Here is a 25,994-nt window from a genome sequence, read left to right on the forward strand (position 1 = left end):
CCCGCTCCGAAGGTGTCTGGACACAAGTTAGAGCAGCAGTAACTGCCTACCAAGTGGCAATAAAGACAGAAAAGAAGGCTTTCTTTACTGCCTCTATTGCGTCTGCAGAGTGCTGTCCCAGGAGGTTATTCCAAGTGGTCCGGAGCCTGGTCGGTCCAGTTGCTCAGGAACCCTTGGAACAGTCAAAAGCCTCCTGTGACATTTTGGCTAAGCACTTCGCTGATAAAATCGAACGCTTACGGAGCTCGATCCCGTGCGCCGTGGATACGGTAGATGAACCAGAGTTGGCCAGTTGCACGCCGGTATGTTTGGATCATTTTCAGCCTCTCTCTTCTGAGGATGTGGACAAGGTGCTCTCAACTGTAAAGCCTACCACCTGTCTAACTCACCCTTGCCCATCGTGGCTCATTATGAACTGCAGAGAGAAGTTGGGTGAGGGGATTAAGGCGGTGGTAAATGCATCCTTGAAAGAGGGTGTGTTGCCATTAGCCCTCAAGGAGGCAATTGTAAAGCCCATCTTGAAGAAGCCCTCCTTGGATCCCCAAGTTTTTAATAACTTTCGCCCAATTTCAAATTTACCATTCTTGAGCAAGGTCATTGAGCGAGTGGTGGCTAATCAGTTGTCGACACACTTGGATGAAATGGAGTACTTAGATCCATACCAATCGGGCTTCAGGACTGGTCACGGAACTGAAACAGCCTTGGTTGCTCTGGTAGATGATATGAGGAGGGCATTAGATAAGGGAGAATTCACCTTTCTTGTCCTCCTTGACCTTTCAGCGGCTTTTGATACTGTTGACCACAGTATCCTTTTATATCGCCTGGAGGGATTGGGAATTGGAGGCACTGTATTACGGTGGTTCCGTTCCTTTCTCTCTGACAGGTACCAACAGGTGGCATTGGGGGAGGAGGTTTCAGACCCTTGGCCTCTCAATTGTGGTGTGCCACAGGGTTCTATCCTCTCTCCCATGCTATTTAACATCTATATGAAGCCGCTGGGGGCAATCATCAGGAGATTTGGGTTGCAGTGTCACCAATATGCGGATGACACTCAGCTCTATCTCTCATTTAAATCTTCACCAGAGTTGGCTGTGGAGACCTTGTCCAAGTGCCTGGAGTCCGTGAGTGGATGGATGGGAAGGAATAGGCTGAAACTGAACCCCGACAAGACCGAGGTACTACTCGTGGGGGACAAGAGAAGGTTGGGAACTGTTGACCTGAAGTTCAATGGGGTGAGTTTACCCCTGAAGGACCAAGTCCGCAGCCTCGGAGTTGTACTTGATTCCAAGCTGTCCATGGAGGCTCAGATTTCGGCAGTGAGCCGGGCAGCTTGGTATCAACTACACCTTATACGTAGGCTGCAACCCTACCTTCATCAGCTCCCACTGGTAGTACACGCCCTGGTCACCTCTCGATTAGATTACTGTAATGCACTCTACGTGGGGTTACCCTTGAAAACGGTCCGGAAACTACAACTTATACAAAATGCGGCAGCTCGACTACTTACAGTCGTCGCCGGGACCACATCACGCCAGTGTTGTTCGATCTACACTGGCTTCCAGTTGTTTTCCGGGCCCAATTCAAGGTGTTGGTATTAACCTTTAAATCCCTATTCGGTCTCGGCCCAGTTTATCTAAAGGAGCGCCTACAACGCCACCAATTATGCCGCCTGACAAGATCGGCCACACAAGGCCTTCTCTCAATCCCGCCAACCAAATTAGCTAGGGTGGCGGGAACTAGAGAGAAGGCCTTTTCAGTGGCGGCCCCCACCCTCTGGAACTCCCTCCCACAAGATCTTCGGCACGCCTCTTCCCTGAATATGTTCTGCAAGGCCTTAAAGACCTGGCTTTTTCAACAGGCTTTTGGGACTTCTGGGGAAGCTTAATGTTCTTATGATTGAAATGCCTCCTACCCTGTATTGTTGTTATCTTAATTTATATTGTTATATTGTATTTTATTGTATTGTATTTTGCTGCATTTTACTATATGTACGTTGCCTAGAGTGGCCATCGGCCAGATAGGCGACACGTAAATTAAATTTTATTATTATTATTATTATTATTATTATTATTATTATTATTCTATGCCCGCCAACTTGGATGGCTTTCAAAGCGGGTTGCACACGTTTCTAGAGGCTCAATGGCTGCTGACCACGATGGCTCTGTTGCTCCCTCCGCTGTCGGAGGCAGGAAATGTCTCTGAATACCAGTTGCTGGGAATGTCATTTGGGGGTGAGTGTTGCTGTTGTCCTCGAGGCCTGCTTTCAGGCTTCCCAGTGGGGCCTCTGGTTGGCCACTGAGGGCACGATGCTGGGCTCTTGGCCTGACCCAGCAGCCAGGCTCCTCTGATGTTATGAGAGGGGTTGGTCTAGGGCTGGCACCAGCCTTTTGGGGGGCTGTGAGCCCAGGGCCAGTAATGGCCCCCACGAACACCTGCCTCCAACAAGGCCAAGGCCTGCCCTTTCTCTGCCCCTGCTTTGACATCGAGGCTGCTCACCACCTTCTACACCCTGGATACACTTCAGCAGTGGACAGGTGGTGGCTCTTTTGAATGGGGGCTCACCACTTGGGGAACGAAACAAAGCTCATTAGAAGAGCACCTCCTTGGATGCAGAAGGGCCCAGGTTCGATCGCCGACATTTCTGGGAAAGACCCCCTGCCTGAAATCTTGGAGAGCTGCTGCCAATCAGGGCAGACAATACTGAAATAGATGAACCAATGATCCTCAGTCTAAAGCAGCTTCCTGCATTTCAAGGTTTTTGTTATGTGCCTTCAAGTCGATTATGACTTATGGCAACCCTATGAATAAGCAACCTCCAGTAACATCTGTTGTAAACCACCCTGTTCAGATCTTGTAAATTCAGGTCTGCAGCTTCCTTTATGGAATCAATCCATCTCTCGTTTGTTCTTCCTCTTTTTCTACTCCCTTCTGTTTTTCCCAGCATTATTGTCTTTTCTAGTGAATCATGTCTTCTCACTATGTGTCCAAAGTATGATAACCTCAGTTTCATCATTTTAGCTTCTAGTGATAGTTCTGGTTTAATTTGTTCTAACACCCAATTATTTGTCTTTTTTGAAGTCCATGGTATGCGCAAAGTTCTCCAACACCACATTTCAAATAAGCTGATTTTTCTCTTATCCATTTTTTTTCACTGTTCAACTTTCACATCCATACATAGAGATGGGGAATACCATGGTCTGAATGATCCTGACTTTAGTGTTCAGTGATACATATTTGCATGTGAGTTCTCCAATAGCTGCCCTTTCCAGTCCTAGCCTAATTTCTTGACTATTGTCTCCATTTTGGTTAATGACTGTGCCAAGGTATTGATAATCCTTGACAAGCTGTCCTCATTGTCATCTTTAAAGTAGAGAAGGGCTAAGCTGGGGTTGAGGGAGGGGGGATTTTCTGCTCCACCCCCACCTTGCAATCCTGTGCATGTTTACTCAGAAGTAAATCCCACCCTGTTGAATGGGGCTTACCCACTAGGACTGGCGTCAGTTTTGCTGAGACGGCACCTCGGCATTACACCTGCACTCTGCCCACTCACTTCTCCCTGCCTCCCATCACATCTGTGGTTCCCACTGGCCCTCAGAATTATCCCCAGGCCAGCAGAACAGTGAGTGCTTTTCTACCCTATATCTCATTGGTAGGCTGAGCATGTGCTTTGCATGCAGAAGGTCCTGGGTTCAATCTTTTGCATGTCCTTGTGAAAGGGAAAAAATGTTCTAGGTTGTTTGTGTGACGATCCCACAGCTGGCTCTATGTGTGTGTGCTATTACATTCAGTGATATACGGGAATTACAATTTACGAGTAACATTAGCACAAAAAACATTACTAAGGATTTTGTATAGTCTGGTACGGGAGGAGGTCCATGGGGGTGACACCATGAGTTACCACACCGGGTGACACCAACCCTAGTGATGCCACTGCCTGGCTTAGGGAGTCTGTTATAAAAGGCAGTTCATGGCTGCAGCAGACTGCTGACTACAACTTTGGTTGTGACCCCTCGTGTGTAATGCCATTGCTAGCCTCGAGACCTTCGGACTGGACCCCTGGCTTTCTGAACTCTGCTTCCTTACCTGCACAACGCTCTTGGACACTGCTACTGGTTAGTTTGTCAAGCCTTTCTTCTGCCAGCTGGCCTCCATTATCTGCCTGGCCTTGACTGATTTATTGCCCAGCTAATTACCAGGTGCTTCGTTACTGCCCAGCCCCCAGCCCTGAAGCTGACAGCTGACTTGGACTCATTCTAGCTCATGCACGTCATGCATCATGGCTTAGCATGAAGTACAAATGAGGGCTTTGTGTTAGATTGTAGGTTAGCAAAGACCAACAGATTTTTGAAAGAAACATACATGGTAGTTGTGAATTGTATGATATGTGTAATGCCTATTGGTATTAACATGGCCACGTTCACTACAAGCAGTTGCTCCTAGAAGTGGGATGAGAATTCAAGGCGGGAGTGCTCAACTATGCAAGCACCCTGCTCTAAATACAGCAAACAGAATCAAGTCAAACATACCCACTTCAAGCAGCTCCCATGCATATCCCATCCCCCAGGCACCTGGTTGGCCACTGTGAGAACAGGATGCTGGACTAGATGGGCCACTGGCCTGATCCAGCAGGCTCTTCTTATGTTCTTATCCTATCCCCCACTACCTGCTACCCTTTCCCCAAGGACAAGTCATCTTGTTGGGGCCATAAGGCTTTGACATCAAAAAGGAGAGGCCCAACTGGTGGGACACTTAACTACGAGTATATTTTCCCACCAGGGATGACCGGGCTCATAGTCTAACCTAATTATCCCTGGTTTAAAAAATTAACAACTGAGGGATATTCCAAGTGATTTATGCAACACAAGCCTCCTAAATAGAAAAGCAGATTAAGCTAGTCTGGTTTTAGAATGTGTGTGAACAGGACAAAATAACCCTTACAGAAAACCTACTATTCTTTAATTTGTAAGCAATAGGACCTTCTAGCAGCCTTCTCCATGGTGGCACCTCAGTTATAGAATGCCCTCCCCCGAGAAGCTCAACTGGCACTAACACTATTGACATTTCGGCATCCAGTTCAGACCTATCTATTTGCCTAGGATTCTTCTGGATGCTACTATTAGTATGTCATTGCAGTGAGAAGTTGTGTTTGGCTCTACTTAATGTTTTATGGTTGATTCTATGGTTGTTTTATTTGCTTTTTATGGTTTTATTTTTCTATTTATTGTAAATTGGTTTATGTTTACTTTTAATTTATTTGTAACCCACCCTAGACATATGATGAAGAGTGGGATAAAAATATACTTAATAACAATGCTGTTGCTATAGCTTCAGTTTTTGTATATAGTTTCCATGACTTTGTTGGCATTGTCCCATAGAGTTAATTTTTCCCTCCAATTTTCTGTAGAACATATCAACTTCCAAACTATACAACCACAATCTCAATCTTTATTTGCAAACCCTCCTGTAATGAGAATGTCACAGCAGTGATACAGAAATCTCCATCACTGAGGATTAAATAATTCAGGAAGAATTAGAAGTCATTCAAACGTTTCTACTCTTCAATTGTACTTGAAAACCTTGTCACAATGAATAACTGTGATCTCCACAATACTGGAACTCTTGTTTCTCTAAATCAGAAGATCTTTTTGTTAGGATCATGCATTTTATATGCAAAATGATCTTTCTAATTCTTCAAACCAAGATTAATCAAATAAGACTATTCTTCCATCATGATACCGAGAGCAGAGTCCATCTTATTAACAAAAGGGATGTTGCCTTCTGTACACAGGACATCCAAATGGAGAGGAAAACATGAAATGGCATCTAGAGAGAGGGATGGTAAGAGTTGCAGAGTTGGCAGACAGTGCACATATAATTGCTGGCTTGCTGGCACAAGTAGCTTCAAGTAATGAAGATAAAAGCCATAGTAAAACCCTCTTAGGACAGAAGAGTGGAATATGAACAAAATCCCTTCCCTTGAGCACAAAAGAGTGAAGGTGGGGAAATACTAAAGCCATAGCTGCTAGAATTTGAAGCTTTCCTTTAAAAAATTTTTAAATGATACCTTTCTGCTCAAGAAGAGTTCTCATAAAGCCTCGCATAATGCCTCTGAACCAGACACCATCCTTGAACTTTCTATGCTCTGGAACTGTGTTTAAGCTCTAATGATAGAAGTATATTTTGCATGTATCAAGTTCTACCTGCTGGCAAGCATCAGCATTGAAACCTTTGTACCTGGTTCGCTGGAGAGAACACAGCTTGACTAGCAACTGGGGATGGAAGTATCCGTCAATTTCAGTTCTCTCAGTTTCTCATTTTTTCCTGTCTTAAATTCAGTTCTCCACATTTCTGCAGCAATTTGCAATTTTTTTAAAAAAACATTATCCAGCATTTTAGTGTGAATTTCTCCTACTAAACACATTTTAATGTAGTTTTGACTAAAGTACACATTTTGCAAGAAATTTCTCCTAACAGAATGCATTTTTGTATGTTATTTTCATTAATATATTCATTTTTATGCACACTTTCCCTTCATGCATTTTTGCAAACATTGCTTAGTTGAAGAACTGCATCACAAAATTTTGTTAAGTGCAAATTGTGAAGGATGGCTGTATTTTGGTTCTCATGTTGTTTCAGAAAGTGCAAATCGGATAAATTCGGTTTTAAATGCAAACTGAGTTTCTTGCCATCCCTACGAGCAACTTATCATAAATGTGCTCTGTTCATAGTGAATATGTCTCCACCTTTAAACATTTGCACAGGAGGGTAAATACTCTATCCAAGCTTGGAGGAGTGTTTAACCTGCTATCAAGATTCTTAACACCTTTGCTAGGCTCAAGGGCTACTATAGCAGAAATTCTTATTCTTATTGTTCTTATTGACACCAATAAACAAACAGCTGTCATCATTAAAACATGATCGGCCTTTTGGACAGTTCCAAAATTTAACTCAAGCTTAATGAAGGACTGCTTTCAGACTGGAGACATCCCTGTCCCAGCCAAAGTTCTGTGCTCTCCTTGCTAATCTGGGCATAAAGCTCTATTCCAAAAAAGTGTATAACCAAGCAATCTACACACAATTTTGTTATGTGAAATTTCATACTCTTTATTATGACATGATGACCTATTGGCTTATCCTTGAAATGACCTTTGTATTACAGTTTAGCTTCAACAAATCTGCAAATTTGATAAGCATTCCCTGCACCTCATCCAAGTCATTAATAAAGATGAAGAACACTGGGCCCAGGACCAAGCCCTGCGATACCCCGCTTGTTATCTCCCCCCAGTTTGAGAAGAAACCATTGATAAACACTGAGTACGATTGTGTAGCCAACTGTGGATCCACCTGATAGTTCCATCCAGCCACATTTAGCTAGCTTGCTAATCAGAATATCATGGGGCACTTTATTAAATGCTTTGCTGAAATCAAGATATATTATGTCCACAGCATTCCCACAGTCTACCAGGGAGGTTACCCGATCAAAAAATGAGATAAGATTAGTCTGGCAGGATTTGTTCTTGAGAATCCATGTTGGCTTCTAGTAATCACTGCATTGTTTTCGAAGTGCTTACAGACTGACTGCTTTATAATCTGTTCCAGAATTGTCCCAGGGATCAATGTCAGGCTGACTGGTCTGCAGTTCCCACATTCCTCTTTTTTGCCCTTTTTGAAGATAGGGACAACATTAGCCCTCCTGCAGTCATCCGGCTTCACCCATCCTCCATGATTTCCAGTGGTTCCAGTTTGCCAGCAGCCCCACCCCAAGCACAGAACAAAAGCCTTACACTTAACCTTCAACCACCACCACCACCACCACCACCACCACCACCACCACCACCACCACCACCACCACCACCACCACCACCACCACCACCACCACCACCACCACCACCACCACCACCACCACCACCACCACCACCACCACCACCACCACCACCACCACCACCACCAGCAGCAGCAGCAGCAGCAGCAGCAGCAGCAGCAGCAGCAGCAGCAGCAGCAGCAGCAGCAGCAGCAGCAGCAGCAGCAGCAGCAGCAGCAGCAGCAGCAGCAGCAGCAGCAGCAGCAGCAGCAGCAGCAGCAGCAGCAGCAGCAGCAGCAGCAGCAGCAGCAGCAGCAGCAGCAGCAGCAGCAGCAGCAGCAGCAGCCCCAAAAGAGCCTGCTCCACGAGCTAGAGGGAGCCCCAGCTGACGAAGCGTCAAGGCCCCAGCTGACAAAGCGTCAAGGCGAGTTAAGCAGCAGAGCGAAAAGAGGGTAAGTAGCTCCCATTTATTCCATTATTTAATTGAAGTAAAACAGCTCAGAGCAATAACTAATAAGGGCAGCCCAAGGTCACCCTGAGCTAGGAGCCAAATCCTGAAAGAACCTATATCTTAGGAGACAGATCCTAGGAGAAGGAAGCGTATAGAAAGCTAGTTTTCAACACCACCCTAGCAGGAAAGCTTCAGGGGACACTGTAAACAAGGCTAAATTCCAGTCAGAGAGAAGGGGGAAAAGGAAACTCCACCGACACATACAGGGAGAGAGTCAGCTCAGTCCTTGCTAAAAAGGGCAGCTTCAGCCTTCCTGAAACACAACCACAAGCTCTGTTCCCTAGGTTAAAGAAAGGTCAGGCTGTTCTAGGTGGGAAAACAACAAACACAAAAGACTTGCCTGGAAGGCGCAGCCCCTTGCTGAGATTAAAAGCAGCCAAAAGCTTAAACAGCCCCGCCCCTCGCTCAGGAAGGAAGCCTGAGAGAATACTAAAGAGTTAAGCCCCAGCTGATAGCCATCAGCCTCAAGTAACACATCATTGGCTGGCAGCAGTAGCTGGGAGGAACCAGCCACACATATAAAGTCAGAGCACCCTAAGCGAGGGAGCCTGCTCCATGAGCTAGAGGGAGCCCCAGCTGATGAAGCGTCAAGGCCCCAGCTGACAAAGCGTCAAGGCGAGTTAAGCAGCAGAGTGAATTCGGCAGCAGGGCGAGGAGGCCAGGGCCCCCCACTCTGCCCGTCTGTTCCCTGACCTCAACTAAACCGCAGTCTCCAACCCATTGACATAATAAACCTTAAACAAAACTATGCAGGTAAGAAGCCAGCAGGGGTGTGGGGGCTTTCCAGTGTTTTGCACCGCCTGCAGCATGTACGACTATCTGCCTGTTGGACAGAAGTCGTGGGTATGCTGTCAGTGCAATGAGCTCCTGGCTCTCCGGGAACGACTTCATTTCCTTGAGGCCAAGGTGGCGGACCTGGAAAAGCTGAGAGAGGCAGAGAGGTGTGTGGAGGAGGCCTTCAGGGACATTATAGCTGTGTCCCACTCCAACGATGATAGCTCTCCTGCTATCATGGACAACGATGGTCTCGGGGAAGGAGAGCATCCAGCTGAGAAAGAGGAAAACGATCCCTTAGAAGGGACCCATTCCTTGGGGGATGAGCAGCTATCCTCTCGTGCCGAGGATATATCTCCAGGGGGTGGAGGGATCCTTGTAGTGGGTGATTTGATCATTAGGAACATAGACAGTGGGGTGTGTGATGGGCGTGTAGACCGCAAGGTGTTTTGCCTGCCTGGTGCGAAGGTTGCGGATATCGCCCATCGTTTAGATAGTTTGGTAGACAGTGTTGGGAAGGAGTCAGTGGTTGTGGTGCACGTTGGCACCAACGACATGAGGAAATGCAGCCATGAGGTCCTGGAAGCAAAATTTAGGTTGCTAGGTAGGATGCTGAAAGCCAGGACCTCCAAGGTGGCTTTCTCTGAAATGCTACCGGTTCCACGCGCAGGACCAGCCAGACAGGCCCAGCTTCGCAGTCTCAATGCGTGGATGAGACGATGGTGTCGGGTGGAAGGGTTTGGATTTGTTAGGCACTGGGGAACATTTTGGGACAAGCCGGGCCTGTACAAAAGGGACGGGCTCCACTTGAACCAGAATGGAACCAGACTGCTGGCACTTAAAATTAAAAAGGTGGCAGAGCAGCTTTTAAACTGACTGAGGGGGGAAACCCGACAGGAGCTGAGGAAGGTCCGGTTCGGAATAAACCTCCCCCCTGGGATAAAAACCAAAGAAATGATGAAATTTTAAAAGGGGTAGGCCTAGAAGTAGGCATTGTGAGAGCAGGGGCACAGGATATAAATTCAGAAGAGCAAAATTACCACAGGCCTAACCACAAGTGCCAAAGACACTTGAAGAGAGACACTGCTTACAAGTGCCTGTACGCTAATGCTAGGAGCCTCCGAACCAAGATGGGAGAACTGGAGTGCTTGGTCTTAGAGGAGAGCATTGATATAGTGAGCATAACGGAGACCTGGTGGAATGGAGAAAACCAGTGGGATACAGTTATCCCTGGATATAAACTATATCGGAAGGACAGGGAAGGACATATTGGTGGCGGAGTCGCTCTATACGTGAAAGAAGGCATTGAATCCAGCAAGCTCGAAACCCCAAAAGAGGCAGACTCCTCCACAGAATCGTTGTGGGTGGTGATACCGTGCCCCAGGAGGGACTTAATACTGGGAACGATCTATCGTCCCCCTGATCAAAATGCTCAGGGAGACCTTGAGATGAGATATGAAATTGAGGAAGCATCCAAACTAGGAAAGGTGGTAGTAATGGGTGACTTCAACTACCCGGACATAGACTGGCTGCATATGTGTTCCAGTCATGACAAAGAAGCAAAGTTTCTAGATATTCTAAATGACTATTCCCTAGACCAGTTGGTCATGGAACCGACCAGAGGGACGGCAACCCTGGACTTAATCCTCAGTGGGGACCGGGACCTGGTGCAAGATGTAAGTGTTGTTGAACCGATTGGGAGCAGTGACCACAGTGCTATTAAATTAAACATACATGTAACTGGCCAATTGCCAAGAAAATCCAACACGGTCACATTTGACTTCAAAAGAGGAAACTTCACAAAAATGAGGGGATTGGTAAAAAGAAAGCTGAAAAACAAAGTCCAGAGGGTCACATCACTCAAAAATGCTTGGAAGTTGTTTAAAAACACTATATTAGAAGCTCAACTGGAGTGCATACCGCAGATCAGAAAAGGTACCGCCAGGGCCAAGAAGATGCCAGCATGGTTAACGAGCAAAGTCAAGGAAGCTCTCAGAGGCAAAAAGTCTTCCTTCAAAAAATGGAAGTCTTGTCCAAATGAAGAAAATAAAAAAGAACACAAACTCTGGCAAAAGAAATGCAAGAAGACAATAAGGGATGCTAAAAAAGAATTTGAGGAGCACATTGCTAAGAACATAAAAACCAACAACAAAAAATTCTATAAATACATTCAAAGCAGAAGACCATCTAGGGAGACAATTGGACCCTTGGATGATAAGGGAGTCAAAGGTGTACTAAAGAACGATAAGGAGATTGCAGAGAAGCTAAATGAATTCTTTGCATCTGCCTTCACAGTGGAAGATATAGGGCAGATCCCTGAACCTGAACTAACATTTGCAGGAAGGGATTCTGAGGAACTGAGACAAACAGTGGTAACGAGAGAGGAAGTTCTAAGCTTAATGGACAATATAAAAACTGACAAATCACCGGGCCCGGATGGCATCCACCCGAGAGTTCTCAAAGAACTCAAATGTGAAATTGCTGATCTGCTAACTAAAATATGTAACTTGTCCCTCGGGTCCTCCTCCGTGCCTGAGGACTGGAAAGTGGCAAATGTAACGCCAATCTTCAAAAAGGGATACAGAGGGGATCCCGGAAATTACAGGTCAGTTAGCTTAACTTCTGTCCCTGGAAAACTGGTAGAAAGTATTATTAAAGCTAGATTAACTAAGCACATAGAAGAACAAGCCTTGCTGAAGCAGAGCCAGCATGGCTTCTGCAAAGGAAAGTCCTGTCTCAGTAACCTATTAGAATTCTTTCAGAGTGTCAACAAGCATATAGATAGAGGTGATCCAGTGGACATAGTGTACTTAGACTTTCAAAAAGCGTTTGACAAGGTACCTCACCAAAGGCTTCTGAGGAAGCTTAGCAGTCATGGAATAAGAGGAGAGGTCCTCTTGTGGATAAGAAATTGGTTAAGAAGCAGAAAGCAGAGAGTAGGAATAAACGGACAGTTCTCCCAATGGAGGGCTGTAGAAAGTGGAGTCCCTCAAGGATCGGTATTGGGACCTGTACTTTTCAACTTGTTCATTAATGACCTAGAATTAGGAGTGAGCAGTGAAGTGGCCAAGTTTGCTGATGACACTAAATTGTTCAGGGTTGTTAAAACAAAAAGGGATTGAGAAGAGCTCCAAAAAGACCTCTCCAAACTGAGTGAATGGGCAGAAAAATGGCAAATGCAATTCAATATAAACAAGTGTAAAATTATGCATATTGGAGCAAAAAATCTGAATTTCACATATACGCTCATGGGGTCTGAACTGGCGGTGACCGACCAGGAGAGAGACCTCAGGGTTGTAGTGGACAGCACGATGAAATTTGACCCAGTGTGCGGCAGCTGTGAAAAAGGCAAATTCCATGCTAGCAATAATTAGGAAAGGTATTGAAAATAAAACAGCCGATATCATAATGCCGTTGTATAAATCTATGGTGTGGCCGCATTTGGAATACTGTGTACAGTTCTGGTCGCCTCATCTCAAAAAGGATATTATAGAGTTGGAAAAGGTTCAGAAGAGGGCAACCAGAATGATCAAGGGGATGGAGCGACTCCCTTACGAGGAAAGGTTGCAGCATTTGGGGCTTTTTAGTTTAGAGAAAAGGCGGGTCAGAGGAGACATGATAGAAGTGTATAAAATTATGCATGGCATTGAGAAAGTGGATAGAGAAAAGTTCTTCTCCCTCTTTCACAATACTAGAACTCGTGGACATTCAAAGAAGCTGAATGTTGGAAGATTCAGGACAGACAAAAGGAAGTACTTCTTTACTCAGCGCATAGTTAAACTATGGAATTTGCTCCCACAAGATGCAGTAATGGCCACCAGCTTGGACGGCTTTAAAAGAAGATTAGACAAATTCATGGAGGACAGGGCTATCAATGGCTACTAGCCATGATGGCTGTGCTCTGCCACCCTAGTCAGAGGCAGCATGCTTCTGAAAACCAGTTGCCGGAAGCCTCAGGAGGGGAGAGTGTTCTTGCACTCGGGTCCTGCTTGTGGGCTTCCCCCAGGCACCTGGTTGGCCACTGTGAGAACAGGATGCTGGACTAGATGGGCCACTGGCCTGATCCAGCAGGCTCTTCTTATGTTCTTATGTTCTTATCATCATCATCATCACCATCCGTTATAAGACTTGTTAGTTACTTGTTAGTTACTTGTTAGTTACTTGTTAGTTACTTGTTAGTTACTTGTTAGTTACTTGTTAGTTACTTGTTAGTTACTTGTTACACAGAGGTCTCCAAACAACTTACAACATATTAAAAAACATGACTACATCATAATATTAACACATTCATACAAAACACATACACTTAATAAAAATATAGAAAAACAAACCCCCAGCAGTCACAGGGAGCTTTGGCTGCACACTAACAGCAAAAAACATAGTAATTACAGTCCATCAAAAGCCTGGGGGGAATGGTAAGTTTTTAGCTAACACCAAAAAGATGTTAGCAAAGGTGCCAGACCAACCTCACTATGGAGAGCACTCCACAGATGGGGAGCCACAACTGAAAATGCCCTGTCTGTTGTCATAATCCTTTGAGCCCCCCTCAAAGAAAGGACCTGGAGTAGGGCTTCAGATGAAGATGTAAGTGTCCAAATAGGTTCATATTGAGGGAGGTGTCCAAAAGAGATATTGGATGATATCTATCTATCACACAGTTTTAGTACAGAGAGAGCAAGAGAGACAGCCCTTGGTTACCTCAGGATGGCAGCAACGAAAGAGAGGTGGGGCGGGGCAAGGCAGGTAGCGTGGGTCAGTCTCATCATCATAATGTTTCCCACATTATTTGGGAGATCAGAGATTTGGAATGCTCTATCTTGTTTGAAAAAGATAACATTTCAGGATGATTTGACAATTAAAATTGAAGATCTCTATGTAAAAAAAATGCATTTTTTGCGATAATATTTAATTTTTTTCTTAATATATAATGGACAAATGGAAATCTGGTGGTTGACACAACACCTTAATTATGAAAAAATACGTAAAATAGGGGGAGGATTTAAAAAAAATTCTTGCCGATTGCAGTTGCGGCCGCAAAATCCATGCAGATTACAGCTGCAGCCCACTGCAAGAGGTTGGTGCCGCTCCGAAGGGATAACGAACTACAAAATTCAGTCGGGATCCAGTACCAGGTTCGATTTTGTTGAATATTCTCCCCCATCCCTAACAGCCATAAGATAAGAGGAGATTACATGAGACCTCAAAGTACTGTTAGAAGGCAGCTTTATATCCCTTAATCTGATGTCATGGTCTCTTGTTATTGTCAATCCATTTTGTGCATTTCTAATTTTGGATTGTCTCCCCTATACTTCTTTGTATATAACATGTCTAATTTAGACATTGTTTTTAAGCATTTTCATAGAAGTCTGTGATCTTAGAATGTATTTTTATTTTGCAGATTAATACATGTTAATACTTCAACTCTAGACCATTAATTGTGACTTTGAAGAACATCCTAGGGCTAATGCAAATGAATCCAGGGTGTGTGGCAGCTCCTGAAAATCTGATTGTTCAGTGGCTCCTGGCAATCAAATTTTAACCAGCTACAATGCTCAGCAAGTCATTGTAATGAAAAATTGCAGCAGAATTTGTTTGATTCAGGCAGTCCTTCTGCTAGAGAAATTCATTTTCTTATTTCATGTGTATTGTGTTCTATTCGTTACGTTTATTACGGTCAATGACCCGTCAAGAAAATAAAATTACAGCCAGTTACATACAAGATAAAAAAGCAATAGACATTACAATATAGGATTAGATAACATACGTTTGCGTTGTGCTGTATAAAAAAACTTAGCGACTGGAATCAAATAAGAGCTATTTTTGCCAGATAGAAGCCATGTTAACCACTGTTCTGGAGATCTATTGGATTGTTTTTGTATAAGGGGTGCAATATATAAGTCCCTTTCCTCAATATAAAGTGGGCAGGCAAACAGGACATGGTGAAGTGTTTCTAAGTGTCCTTTTCTGCATATACAGAAACGTTGGGCTAAGGGCATGCCCTTGAATCTGCCCTCCAAGAGCGCAGACTCCAGGCAGTTGAAACGAGCCTTGGTAAAGGCTAGACGGAATTTAGGATTCGTTAGGACATCTAGGTATGGGGCGTATTTTGGAAAGTGAAAACCGAGATTATGCTGGGAAGGGGAACATGTTTTAGCTGCCGCCTGTGTTGTGGATTGTCTATCAATATCCTTAAGCCTATCCTTAATAATCTGTCTGGCCTTACTAAACTCTATAGAAGAAAGAAATTCAATCGAAAGGCCTAAATAGGGTAGTTTGTCCAAAAAGCATTTCATCCAAGTGGATAGGTGACCTTCTTCCCCAAGAGATGAAAGATAACCTGTCGGGCATGCATACATGATTTTGGTCCAAAACTTAAAGGAAAATAACCATGCTAAGCATTCAACTGAGTAAGATCCCGCTTCCATTCTCAAGGCGGCGTTAGGAACACAATTTTGGACTCCAAAAATTCGACGCAAAAAAATAGATAGCACTGACTCCACTTTAGGGTTGAAAGCATATATCCAAATCTGGACACCATACAAAAGTTGGGGTAATATTTTAGCTCTGAACACCTGTAATGCTGCTGGAATGTATTGCCCCCCATTATTATAATAATATCGGACAATGCTCTTCATCGCTGTTCGGGCCGTTGCAACAGCCGCACTGATGTGAGGCACCCAGGAAAGGGAAGAATGGAATAAGATGCCTAAATATTTATATGCTCTAACTTGCTCAATTACATGGCCATTGATTTTCCATTCCGGAGTTAATGATGATTTTGCAAAGACTAGAATTTTAGTTTTGGAGAAGTTGATTGTTAATACATTCTCTGAACAATATTTCATAAAAATTCTAATCAAACGTTTTAGGCCAACTTTTGAAAAGGAGAGCAAGGCTGCATCATCAGCATAAAGCAAGATGGGGCATCTACTTCCTTTAATTTTAGGCGAGTGAAGGTCAGCAGAGAGACAATTGGAGGCCAAATCATTAAGGAAAAGATTAAAAAGGAGCGGGGCCAACACACAGCCTTGTCTGACCCCTTTTGATGTGATGATTGAGTTGGAGAGATCACCATTTTGGCCGCAGCGAACGCGGAGGGAAGTGTTCTGGTGTAACTTATATATCAAAAACAGTAATCTTTTATCCATCGATGTTTTAGCCAGTTTTGCCCACAGCAAATCCCGTGGAATTGAGTCAAACGCAGCCTTCAGGTCAATAAAAGCGACGTATAAACCACTCCCTACGTGATTGCTATATTTTTCCGCAAGGTGATTAAGAAGGAGGCAATGGTCCATAACCGATCTACCACTCCTAAAGCCTGCCTGTTCCGCACCCAGGACATTTTCTTCCTCCATCCAGTTGGCCAATTTGTTCTTTAAATATTTAGCATATAGCTTTCCAATCACAGAAAGTAAGCTGATTGGTCTATAACTGGCAGGGTCGGTCCTGGAACCTTTCTTATAGATTGGCACAATTATGGCTTCCTTCCAGGACTGTGGGAAGTGACCCTTGTTATTAATCAAAGTAAATAAATTTGCTAAAATAGGCGCCCACCAATCTGGATGTGTTTTTAAAAGCTCAGGGGGGAGATTATCTCCACCAGGAGCTTTAGCCAGTTTTAAGTTTTTAATCAAATCGAGTATTTCTATCTGTGTGACCGGCGGCCAGATGGGAAGGGATCCGTGATCAGCTACAGGAGGGGACTTTAAAGGAAAATAATGAAAGTCCATTTGGAAGTCGGCGAAATGTTGTTCCCAAACACTTGGGAGGATGTTACAGGTGGCAAGGTTAAAGGGTCTGATAGAGCCATTAACTAGTGACCAAAACTTTTTTGAATTTTTATCTTTGGCTGCCTGTCTTAAGGACTCCCATCCCAGCTGTAATGCTTGTCTCTTTTTATTAGCTATAAGGGCTTTATAGATCCTTTTGGTTTTATAGTAGGCCTCAGGCAAGATTTTAGCATTTTGATGGCGATAGCATAGATATATGCTTCTGAGTTGTCTTTTTAGATTTAGGCAATCTTGGTCAAACCATTTATGTGGGCCATTGTAAATATTTGCTCTGCTGGGCACTTTATTCGGGATTAGCAAAGGTTGGAGAGTCTCAACCAAGGAGTCAAATATAATTAAAGTTTGAGAAAGATTGGAAGAATTCTCAATAGACTCTTGTATATTCTTGGCCAGGGGAGAATCTATGAATTTCTCAATTTTGGCGGCAACTAATGAGGTCCACATGGGCCGTTTGTATTTAAAATACATTTGGTTAATAACCGGGTTATACTCTGCCACTAACCTACAGTTCACCTTTGGTTGTAGTAGAAGGGTAATAGGTAAGTGGTCGCTGTCTAGTCTCTTGCCAATCGAGAATTTTGTAATTAAATTCAGGAGATGGGGGGACGTGATAGCATAATCGATCACGCTGCTTCCTCTATTTGAAATGTATGTATATTCCGCACAGGCATCAAGGGGCTTTAGTCCATTTAAGATGACAAGGTTGTGGCTACCGACAGTACGAGTTAAACAAATTCCCTGATAATTCACAGTATGATCTTTTGAGGTTCTCTCTAGGTCCATAACTAAATGAGAGTTAGTTTCCCCCCTCCATAATCTGGAGGACAGGAGACTCTCATTATCCTGGCCGATCCTAGCATTAAAATCACCCATGATGATTACCAAGGCTCTGGGGAATCGGGACTCCAGCTCTGTGATATAGTGGTCTAATTCTTCCCATATTTGATCCATAATTATTCTGGAAGTGGCAGGGGGAATATAGACGTTTACTAATAGAAAGGCTAGTTTGTCAAACGTCAAGTGAACTGCCATAGCTAAGTTATGGCATGCTGGGATACTGTTACAGTGTACATTTAGCCCTGTAGAGATGAGGATTGCCAGACCTCCTTTAGGGCGTCCTTTCGTTTTGTCTATTTGATTAACAGCTGGTAAAGTTGTAGAGTTAAAACCATCTAAGTTTAGGTCATTAATACACCAAGTTTCCTGTAAACAAATTACATCTTGATGATTTAAAAAATCAATAAAATCTGGAATATTTTGTTTGGATGACCATCCTGCTATATTCCAGGACAGCAGGTGTAATGGAGTGTCATTCATCACTGAGGTAATACACTTACGGATGGGCTTGGAGTCCCCAGCTGGCAAGGGTGATATAATCTGGGGCTGTCAATGTAACTCTTCTATGTGATTCAGAATGCCCAGATTGTCATTAAATACCGCCCCTGAAGATGGGCACATTTTCCGAGTTGCAACCTGGGATCGGGGTACTACATATGAGGGCGTAGTCCTCCCAGAATTGCAAGAAGTAGACTTGTCCCCAATGGAGCCCTTTTGTTGGTTCGTAGTTGTAAGACGTTGTATCAGGCCATATAGTCTTTGGATAACCATGTCTCTTTCCAGATCTGATATTTGAGAACATAATGCAGTAAGTTGGATCTCTTCCGGTTCCAATTCACCCAGCAAGGTCGAAAACGATAGGGCCGAAACAGGTGGTGCAACAGGAGATCGTTCCTTGTCTTGAGAATAAGCATAGTTCATATCTATCTCAGATTCTGCGGAGGAAGAACTCACTGATCTCCCTGTGTGAGTCCATAAGGGTACTGGGGCAGAGGCGTTAATGTAATAACGTTGTATTAAGAGGCCGCTATAGTGTAGCTCCTCTCTTACACGATATATCTGATTAGCTATTATCAAGGAATGGAATGTCACAATCAAACGCCACACTCCAGATTTAGAAGATTCATTAATCAAAGATCTGACATAGTTAGTGGGTTGTCCAGGGTGTAAAAAGCGAGCAAAATAATTGTCCAGAAAGGGCACACTTGGAAAGGGGGGGCATCTTCTTAAAGTCCTAGAGTTGTACGTTATTGCCAATTTATCAGGTTGCAAAACTAGTTCCCAAGGTCTGGAATACGTTTTGGTACAGCATGTCTTTTTGTCCAGTTGAGTGAGCTCTAAGGTAAGGCTCTCGTTCCCCGATGTTATTGTAGTTTCGCTTGCAGAGTTATCCATGAAGTATGTGGAGGGTACAGTCTGATGATTGTTTTGTTTAGATAAAACATGCTCTCTTAGCTTGGGATCCGGTCTTGGTTGTTCAAGCAGTTTAAATAAAGGTTTAAAGTTCATTTTTGCCGGTGCTGGGGTTTCTGAGTTTTTGTAGTTTTTAGATTTCTTTGTATTCTTTGTTTGCCTTAACTTTCCTCTCCCACCAGAAATGACCTTGGGCTGCTGATGTTTGTTCTTCTTCTTCTTTTTTTTATTTTTATCTGTTTCTTTTACAGATGGCTGCTGCTGTGAAGAGACAGGATCCACCACGGGCGGCAATGACTGCTCCACATTATCACATGCAGTAAGAGACCCCTTATATTTCACCAGGGTGGTAAGTAGGTTGTTAGTTTCAGTGATAAAGGATTTAATTAATCTCAGTTCCTGAAAGATAATGTGTTGCCAGTCAGGTTCTGCTGGTTTAGAATCATCAAGTGCCGCAGATACTGACGGACATAATTCAAGGGATCCAGGAGAGTTGAAAATGGAGGAGTTTCCACTGAGTGGCTCATGATAAGAGTCAATAGTGACAGGTTCCGAAGGTGGTAGATCGTCAGATAAGTTAAAAGGGTCATAAGAACATTTGAAGCCTGCATCTATGAGCTCCTCCTCTAAGTTTGTAACTGATATTCTAGCAGCATTCTCTGTATATTTATTTACTAAGAAGGATTTTCCCAATGGCCATTCATGAGGCATTGCCCGTGTAGGGTATTTTAACTGAGAGATTTGTGTAGTCCTAAAAGGACAGGGTATTTCTTGAGCACGGGGAAAATAATTAGTTATCTTTGTTTGTCGATCCTTTAATCCAGTTCCGTCCTCCATAACTGAGCACTTTCCCACTTCCTTATATTTATACTAGCAAAGATCTTCCTTTAAATCGTTACTTGCAGTCAATGCACTGGGGTTCTTACACCCCTCACTCCAATCTATCTGTTGATATGTTTGCCTCACACCGCTTTGTACTCAAATTAGAAGGCGTTCTAATTACTCTCGCATAGATTGCAGCATAGATTATAGCAGTGAATTGCAGCAGTTAGTCAGGTTAATGGCGGCAATTAGTCCAAGTATATGAGGCTTCGCTCTGCTGCCTCTCTTTTATTACTTTTAACCTGTCTTGAGTAATAAAGAACCTCAGCAAATCAGCTTGGCAAAGGAGACTCAAAATTCAAAATTCCAAGTTATGTTGGGTATTATTTCAGATATAATTGCTACTAGCTCCACGAGCTGCTGGATAAGTGTCTTACCCGGGGGAGGATCCTCACCGGCCGTCCATATTGTGTTCTAAGCTTTTCATATACTAGCTACTTCAAAGACAAAGGAATTGACAGCAGAACCAAATTTGTTCAAATAATACTCCGGGCATCACTCAAAATAGAAGTCTGGGTAAATGGCATTAAAGTAGGTTACAGTAACATAGTGATATGAGAGAACTGAATGTTCTGAAAAATGGGATCTGAACAAACAGTGAGAAGGTTTCTGTATTTACATCACCCACAGTGTCCCATTTCTAACCTGCCAGAGTTCACCTACTCTTTCTAAAAGGATGTGACTGTATTAAGAAATAAACAAAACTGCTTGCTCAGTAAAGGTGCATGAAATATATGGAGTCTCCTTTTCTCATGTATAGAATTCTCACATCCTAAAAATGGATATTTCACACTCCTGAAATCAGTGTCATTACCAGTTCTAGACATGGGACAGGATTCTGATTCTCTCCATCCCCTGAAAATGGCACAAGTTAAGAATGGTTACAGAGTACTGCTGCTAAAATTCCAAGTACTCACTGCTCCTGCTTGGAGGTCTATTCTGCAAACAAACAAAAATCCTCCAAACTTGCTGGTGATTACTGTCCAATCAACAGCAGCTAGATTTATCATAGAGGCATGCAACTTAGGAATCCATAGGAATGGCTAACTCCTTTTGGGCCAAGGGCTGCATGTCAGATGGGTGTGGTTAAAGTGTAAAAGTGGGTGTGGCCAATTCTTTTACTTTTTTCCCCAAGGCTTAGGGTGGTCACAAACCTTTTGGTGGAATCATAGCAGGGGACCTGTGGATCAGCATGAATCCTGGCTTTTCCAGACAAATGTTCAAAAAGGAATTTTTATTGTTTCACACTTTCCTTATGAGTTTCCCATTCCAGTAATGTAAATATTCTCACCATGTAATAATAGAAATGAGGAAGGAAATGTTGAAAAGTAAAGAGGTGCTGAAGGCACGTCTCCTTACCCTGCCCTTTGACACCCAAGAAATATATTTAGGATCTGACTTGAATATTGTATCTTTATATTGTTGCAACTTGTCCTGGGATCTTGTAGTGAAAGGCGTGTAAGAAATCCAGTAAATTGGTTCTTCATTTGGAAGGCAGAGTGGGATAGAAACAACAACAAGAAGGACAGCAGCAGCAACATCAACAGCTCCTGAAATGGCAGTGCCACGTGAAACAGCCTAGTTAGTTCTTTAATCTCTGGGTATTCTTTAAAAAGAAAAATGACCACTGAAAACCATCTGTAGGTAACTGTGGCATTAACAGTAAATGTTCCATTTGGGAGAAGACCCCCATTTTCCTATGTACTAAATGCAGTGTGTTCAGTATGTAATGGAAATGCCTCTTCTCAAAAATATATCTGGATTCTGTGTAACACACAACTGAAATAATTGTCATTACAAACAATCACACATTCTTCCTCTGTTTACCCCATCTCCCCTTCCAGTTTTTCCTATTCTTTTCATCATACAGGATGATCAATACTGAAAGCACTAAATGATCAATAAGTTCTGTGAAAACAAAATATATGAGAGAACACATAGACAGGTTTAGCATCGATAGTTTGTGCTCCTGAGAAGTAAGTAAAAGAGTATAATTCCAACATGAAAACCATTAGCTGCTCAACAAAATTCATTCCCGAATTGACATTAGATAAGAGTAACATATCTACCCAACACAGAAGTTATGTTTCCAAATATAATGGTCGATTAAGTAATTGTGTCTACTAATGTTGCTGGTTTTTGCTTTCTCTTTTTATTGCCACTAACTTTTATGAGAGTAGTAGTTTGATCTAAAGTACACACACTACTTCTGAGCATTATATTTTCAAACATTTAATCAGAATACATTATAAACATTTCAGATTTGTGAATCTAAGACTTTCCTCTACTCAGCTTGGGCCCCTTAAGCATACCCTTGATATATTGCTATTCTTAAAAATCAGATGTTCCAGGAAAATCTTTACAGTATAATAAACACAAGAGATCTTATCTGTAATTTTTGAGGCTAAAATAAAATGACTTACTGTCTCCTTTTCTCTTTAACATAAAAAAAATGTTATCGTAAAGCACCATGGATTAAGGTTGATTTTGCATATACAGTATGCGACTTTTTAAGTAATTAAACATTGCCACCCTGGACTCCTGCTGGGAGGAAGGGCAGGATATAAATCAAATAATAAAGAAATAACAAATAAAGTATTATTTTGAGAATCAGCAATAAATAAATTCCTTTCAGAAAACACTGATTAAGCTTTATTACTTTGATAATTGATACAGAAGATACAAATAACTAGTGGATTGCAGTGCAGAAAACACAGTGACAAATAGGAAAGGTGAAAAAAACCTGTTCACTTACATTATTCATGTACTCTGAAAGAAGATCTTGGAGTGCTTGGCGAATAGCATTGCACTCAGTGATAATGCGCTCACGGTGAAGATCACGTGTGCAAGAAGAATCTGCTAACAAAGCGGCTCCACTGATAATTCCTTCTAAACGCTTTTCTAGTGATGGCTTTATTTTGTCTTCATTCATGGTAAGAGGATCCAAGGAAACCAAATTCTGTGAGGAAAGATAAGAGGGGGGAAATAAGAATACTATGCACACATACACTGGTCCTCTTGTATACATCACTAGAGTGCTTATATCATTTTCCCATTCACTATAACCATCCTGCTGTTTGAATCTTTCCTCATGAAAGGAAATTGCATAAGGAAAAATTCATGACATTTGCATGAAATTCAAAGTACGATTGTACTACATTTACATGGTTGCTCAGGATCTTGCCCTTTCAATGCAGGTTGTCCCCGAGTGCCCGCTCCAGCATTGTGGAGCCCATTTTATACCTTGGTACACCAGTGAACTAGGGGCAATGAAACAGACTGGAAGATGGCTAGAGTGCAAGTGGTGAAAGATGTGCTGTGAGGCAGAACGGGCACAAGTAAAACTCCATAACCATGCCTACTGTGTGGTGGTGATGGCAGCAAGGAAGGCCCACTTCTCTGCCTCCATCACATCCCCAAGTAGGCACCCAGTGGAGCTTTTTAATATTGTCCAGGGTCTGCTAATATCAACTCCTGGAAATGGAGTTTTAGACCCTTCAGAAGCCCACTGTGTTTTGTTTGCAGGGCATTTTGAGGGTAAAGTTGCTTGCCTCCATAGCAATCTTGATGTCCCATCCACATCTACTGTAGTCCCCATGAGGTGTCCAGTGCAACATCTGCTGCAACTCTTTGGGTTCAGGTTCAGTTGATGTAGCCTGATGATATGAACAAGGTGCTTGCGATGATGTGGCCAGCAACATCTCCTCTTGACTCTTGCTCTTCTTGGCTTATTAAAGCTTGCCAAGGAGTATGAGCAAGTGAAACCAGGGTTAGGTTAAAGCATCTTTGTGGGATGGAGTGGTCCCAGCTGCCCTAAAAGATGTGGTCATCCAACCACTCGTGAAAAAGCCCATCCTGGACCCATTTGTTTGTGACAACTACCGCCCAGTCACATATATCCCCTTTTTAGGGAAGGTAATCAAGAGGGTTGTGGCACAGCAATTGTAAGTACTCTTGGATGAAACAGATTATTTTGACCTATTCAAATCTGAGTTCAGGTCGGGTTATGTGACTGAATCAACCTTGGTCGCCCTGATGGATGACCTTTATTGGAAGAAGGAAAAGGGGAATGCAACCCTATTATGCTTTCTTGATCTCTCAGCAGCTTTTGATACCATTGACCATGGTATCCTGAGCCGACTTGGTGAGATGGGTACTGGAGGCACTCTTTTACAGTGGTTCCGATCCTAGCTATGCTGTTGATTTCAGAGAATAGCATTGGGTGATTGTTTTTCAGTTCCCAGGTAGTTGTGCTGTGGGGTGCTGCTGGGTGCCATCTTGTCCCCAATGCTGTTTATCATCTATATGAAGCCCTTGGGAGCAGTCATCAGGAGATTTGAGGTGAAGTGTCAACAGTACGTGATATTACCCAGCTCTGTTTCTCTGCAACATCTGAATTGGGAGAAGCTATGCAAGCCCTGGACCAGTGCCTGGACTCAGTGGGGCTGGATGAGGGCCAATAAACTGAATCCTAGCAAGATGGCGGCACTGTGGGTAGGTAGCTCCTAAACCCTAATAATTGGTTAATTGCCTGCTTTGGATAGGGTCGTACTCCCTCTGTAAGGGTATTGTAGACTGGAGGTTGCTCAGTCTAGATCTTGCCCATTCAATACATCCTTGCTGCCGGGTGACCTCAGAGGATAGAAGTGCCTTTTACCAGTTACAGCTAATGAGACAGCTGCAGTCATTACTGAATTGGTATAGTCTGTTGTCCTTGTACTGGTTGTTGTTACCCATGTACTGGTAGCCTCCAGGCTAGATTACTGTAATGCACCCTATGTGGGACTGCCCTTGAGGTTGGTCCGGAAGCTGCAGCTGGTGCAAAATGCAATGGCAAGACTGCTCAGTGGGGCAGGATATTGCCAACATGTTACTCTGCTAGCTGCCCATCAACTGCTGGGCCAAGTTCAAGGTGCTGGTTTTGGTGAATAAAGCCCTCTACAGCTTGGAATCAGGATATTTGAAAGATCACCTTACCCCTTATATTCCCAGTCGATCACTGCACTCTGCAGGTGAGAGTCTCCTGCAGATATAATCTTATCAGAAGGTCTGTTCTACACAACACAGGAAGCAGACCTTTGGTGTTCTGGCACCTACCCTTTGGGATTCCCTCCTCTTAAATACTAGACATGTGCCACCTCTGTTATCTTTTTGGCACCTAATTAAGACCTTCTTTCAACAAGCCTTATCCCAGTCTGCATCTGTTTTGAAATTGCTTTTAAAGATATTTTTAAAGGTTTTGTAAAAGATGATTTTATGATGTTGTATTTTTAAAATGTTTTTAAGATGTGTTGCTTTCAAGATGTTCTAAGATGTTTTTAGTGTTTTGTCCTTTGTTGACTGCCCTGGGCTCCTTCTGGGAGGAAGGACAGGATAGAATAATAAATATTACATGCAATGGAAATGGAAATGGACTGCCTTCAAGTTGATTCCGACTTACTGCGACCTATGCATAGGGTTTTCATGGTAAGCAGTATTCAGAGGGGGTTTACTATTGCCTTCCTCTGAGGCTGAGAGGCAGTGACTGGCCCAAGGTCACCCAGTGAGCTTCATGGCTGTGTGGGGATTTGAACCCTGGTCTCCCAGGTCATAGTCCAACACTCTAACCACTATGCCACACTGGCTCTCTAATACATGCAATAGATGGCATCAAATGGCTTTTGGGACACAACACATGGCACAGTAATTAATAGCAAAATTATTATAAACTATTGTGTTAAAAAAGTAGATATTGAGAATTGAGAATAATTTACAGATTGAAAGCAGACAAGATACATGGAGGTCACTTACATGTTCAAATCCAAAACAAACTATTGTCACACTATTCATTCAATTTCAGAATTTGTCAAATATTAACATAGGGGACAAAAGAGAAACAAAGAAAAGAGAAGACAAGAAAAAGAAAAAGAAACAAAAAGATGTAATATAATAAAACTTTGGTCAACTTAACAATTATTAGGGACAATCAATGTTAACATTACACATA

At 43.1% G+C, this 25,994-nt stretch overlaps 1 protein-coding gene across 4 annotated transcripts in view; it reads right to left on the reverse strand.

The window, feature by feature from the left end:
- The window catches only part of CTNNA3 (catenin alpha 3), a 1,138,512-nt gene that overhangs the window by 903,622 nt on the left and 208,896 nt on the right, over nt 1-25,994 (reverse strand). For all 4 annotated transcript variants that reach the window (XM_061635143.1, XM_061635144.1, XM_061635142.1 and 1 more), the window contains one exon: nt 22,764-22,967. In XM_061635143.1, the coding sequence (XP_061491127.1) occupies nt 22,764-22,967 (204 nt within the window). The remainder of the gene's footprint in view (nt 1-22,763; nt 22,968-25,994) is intronic.

The sequence above is a fragment of the Rhineura floridana genome, chromosome 7 (genome assembly GCF_030035675.1).
Source record: "Rhineura floridana isolate rRhiFlo1 chromosome 7, rRhiFlo1.hap2, whole genome shotgun sequence".
In the NCBI taxonomy this organism is placed as follows: domain Eukaryota; kingdom Metazoa; phylum Chordata; class Lepidosauria; order Squamata; family Rhineuridae; genus Rhineura; species Rhineura floridana.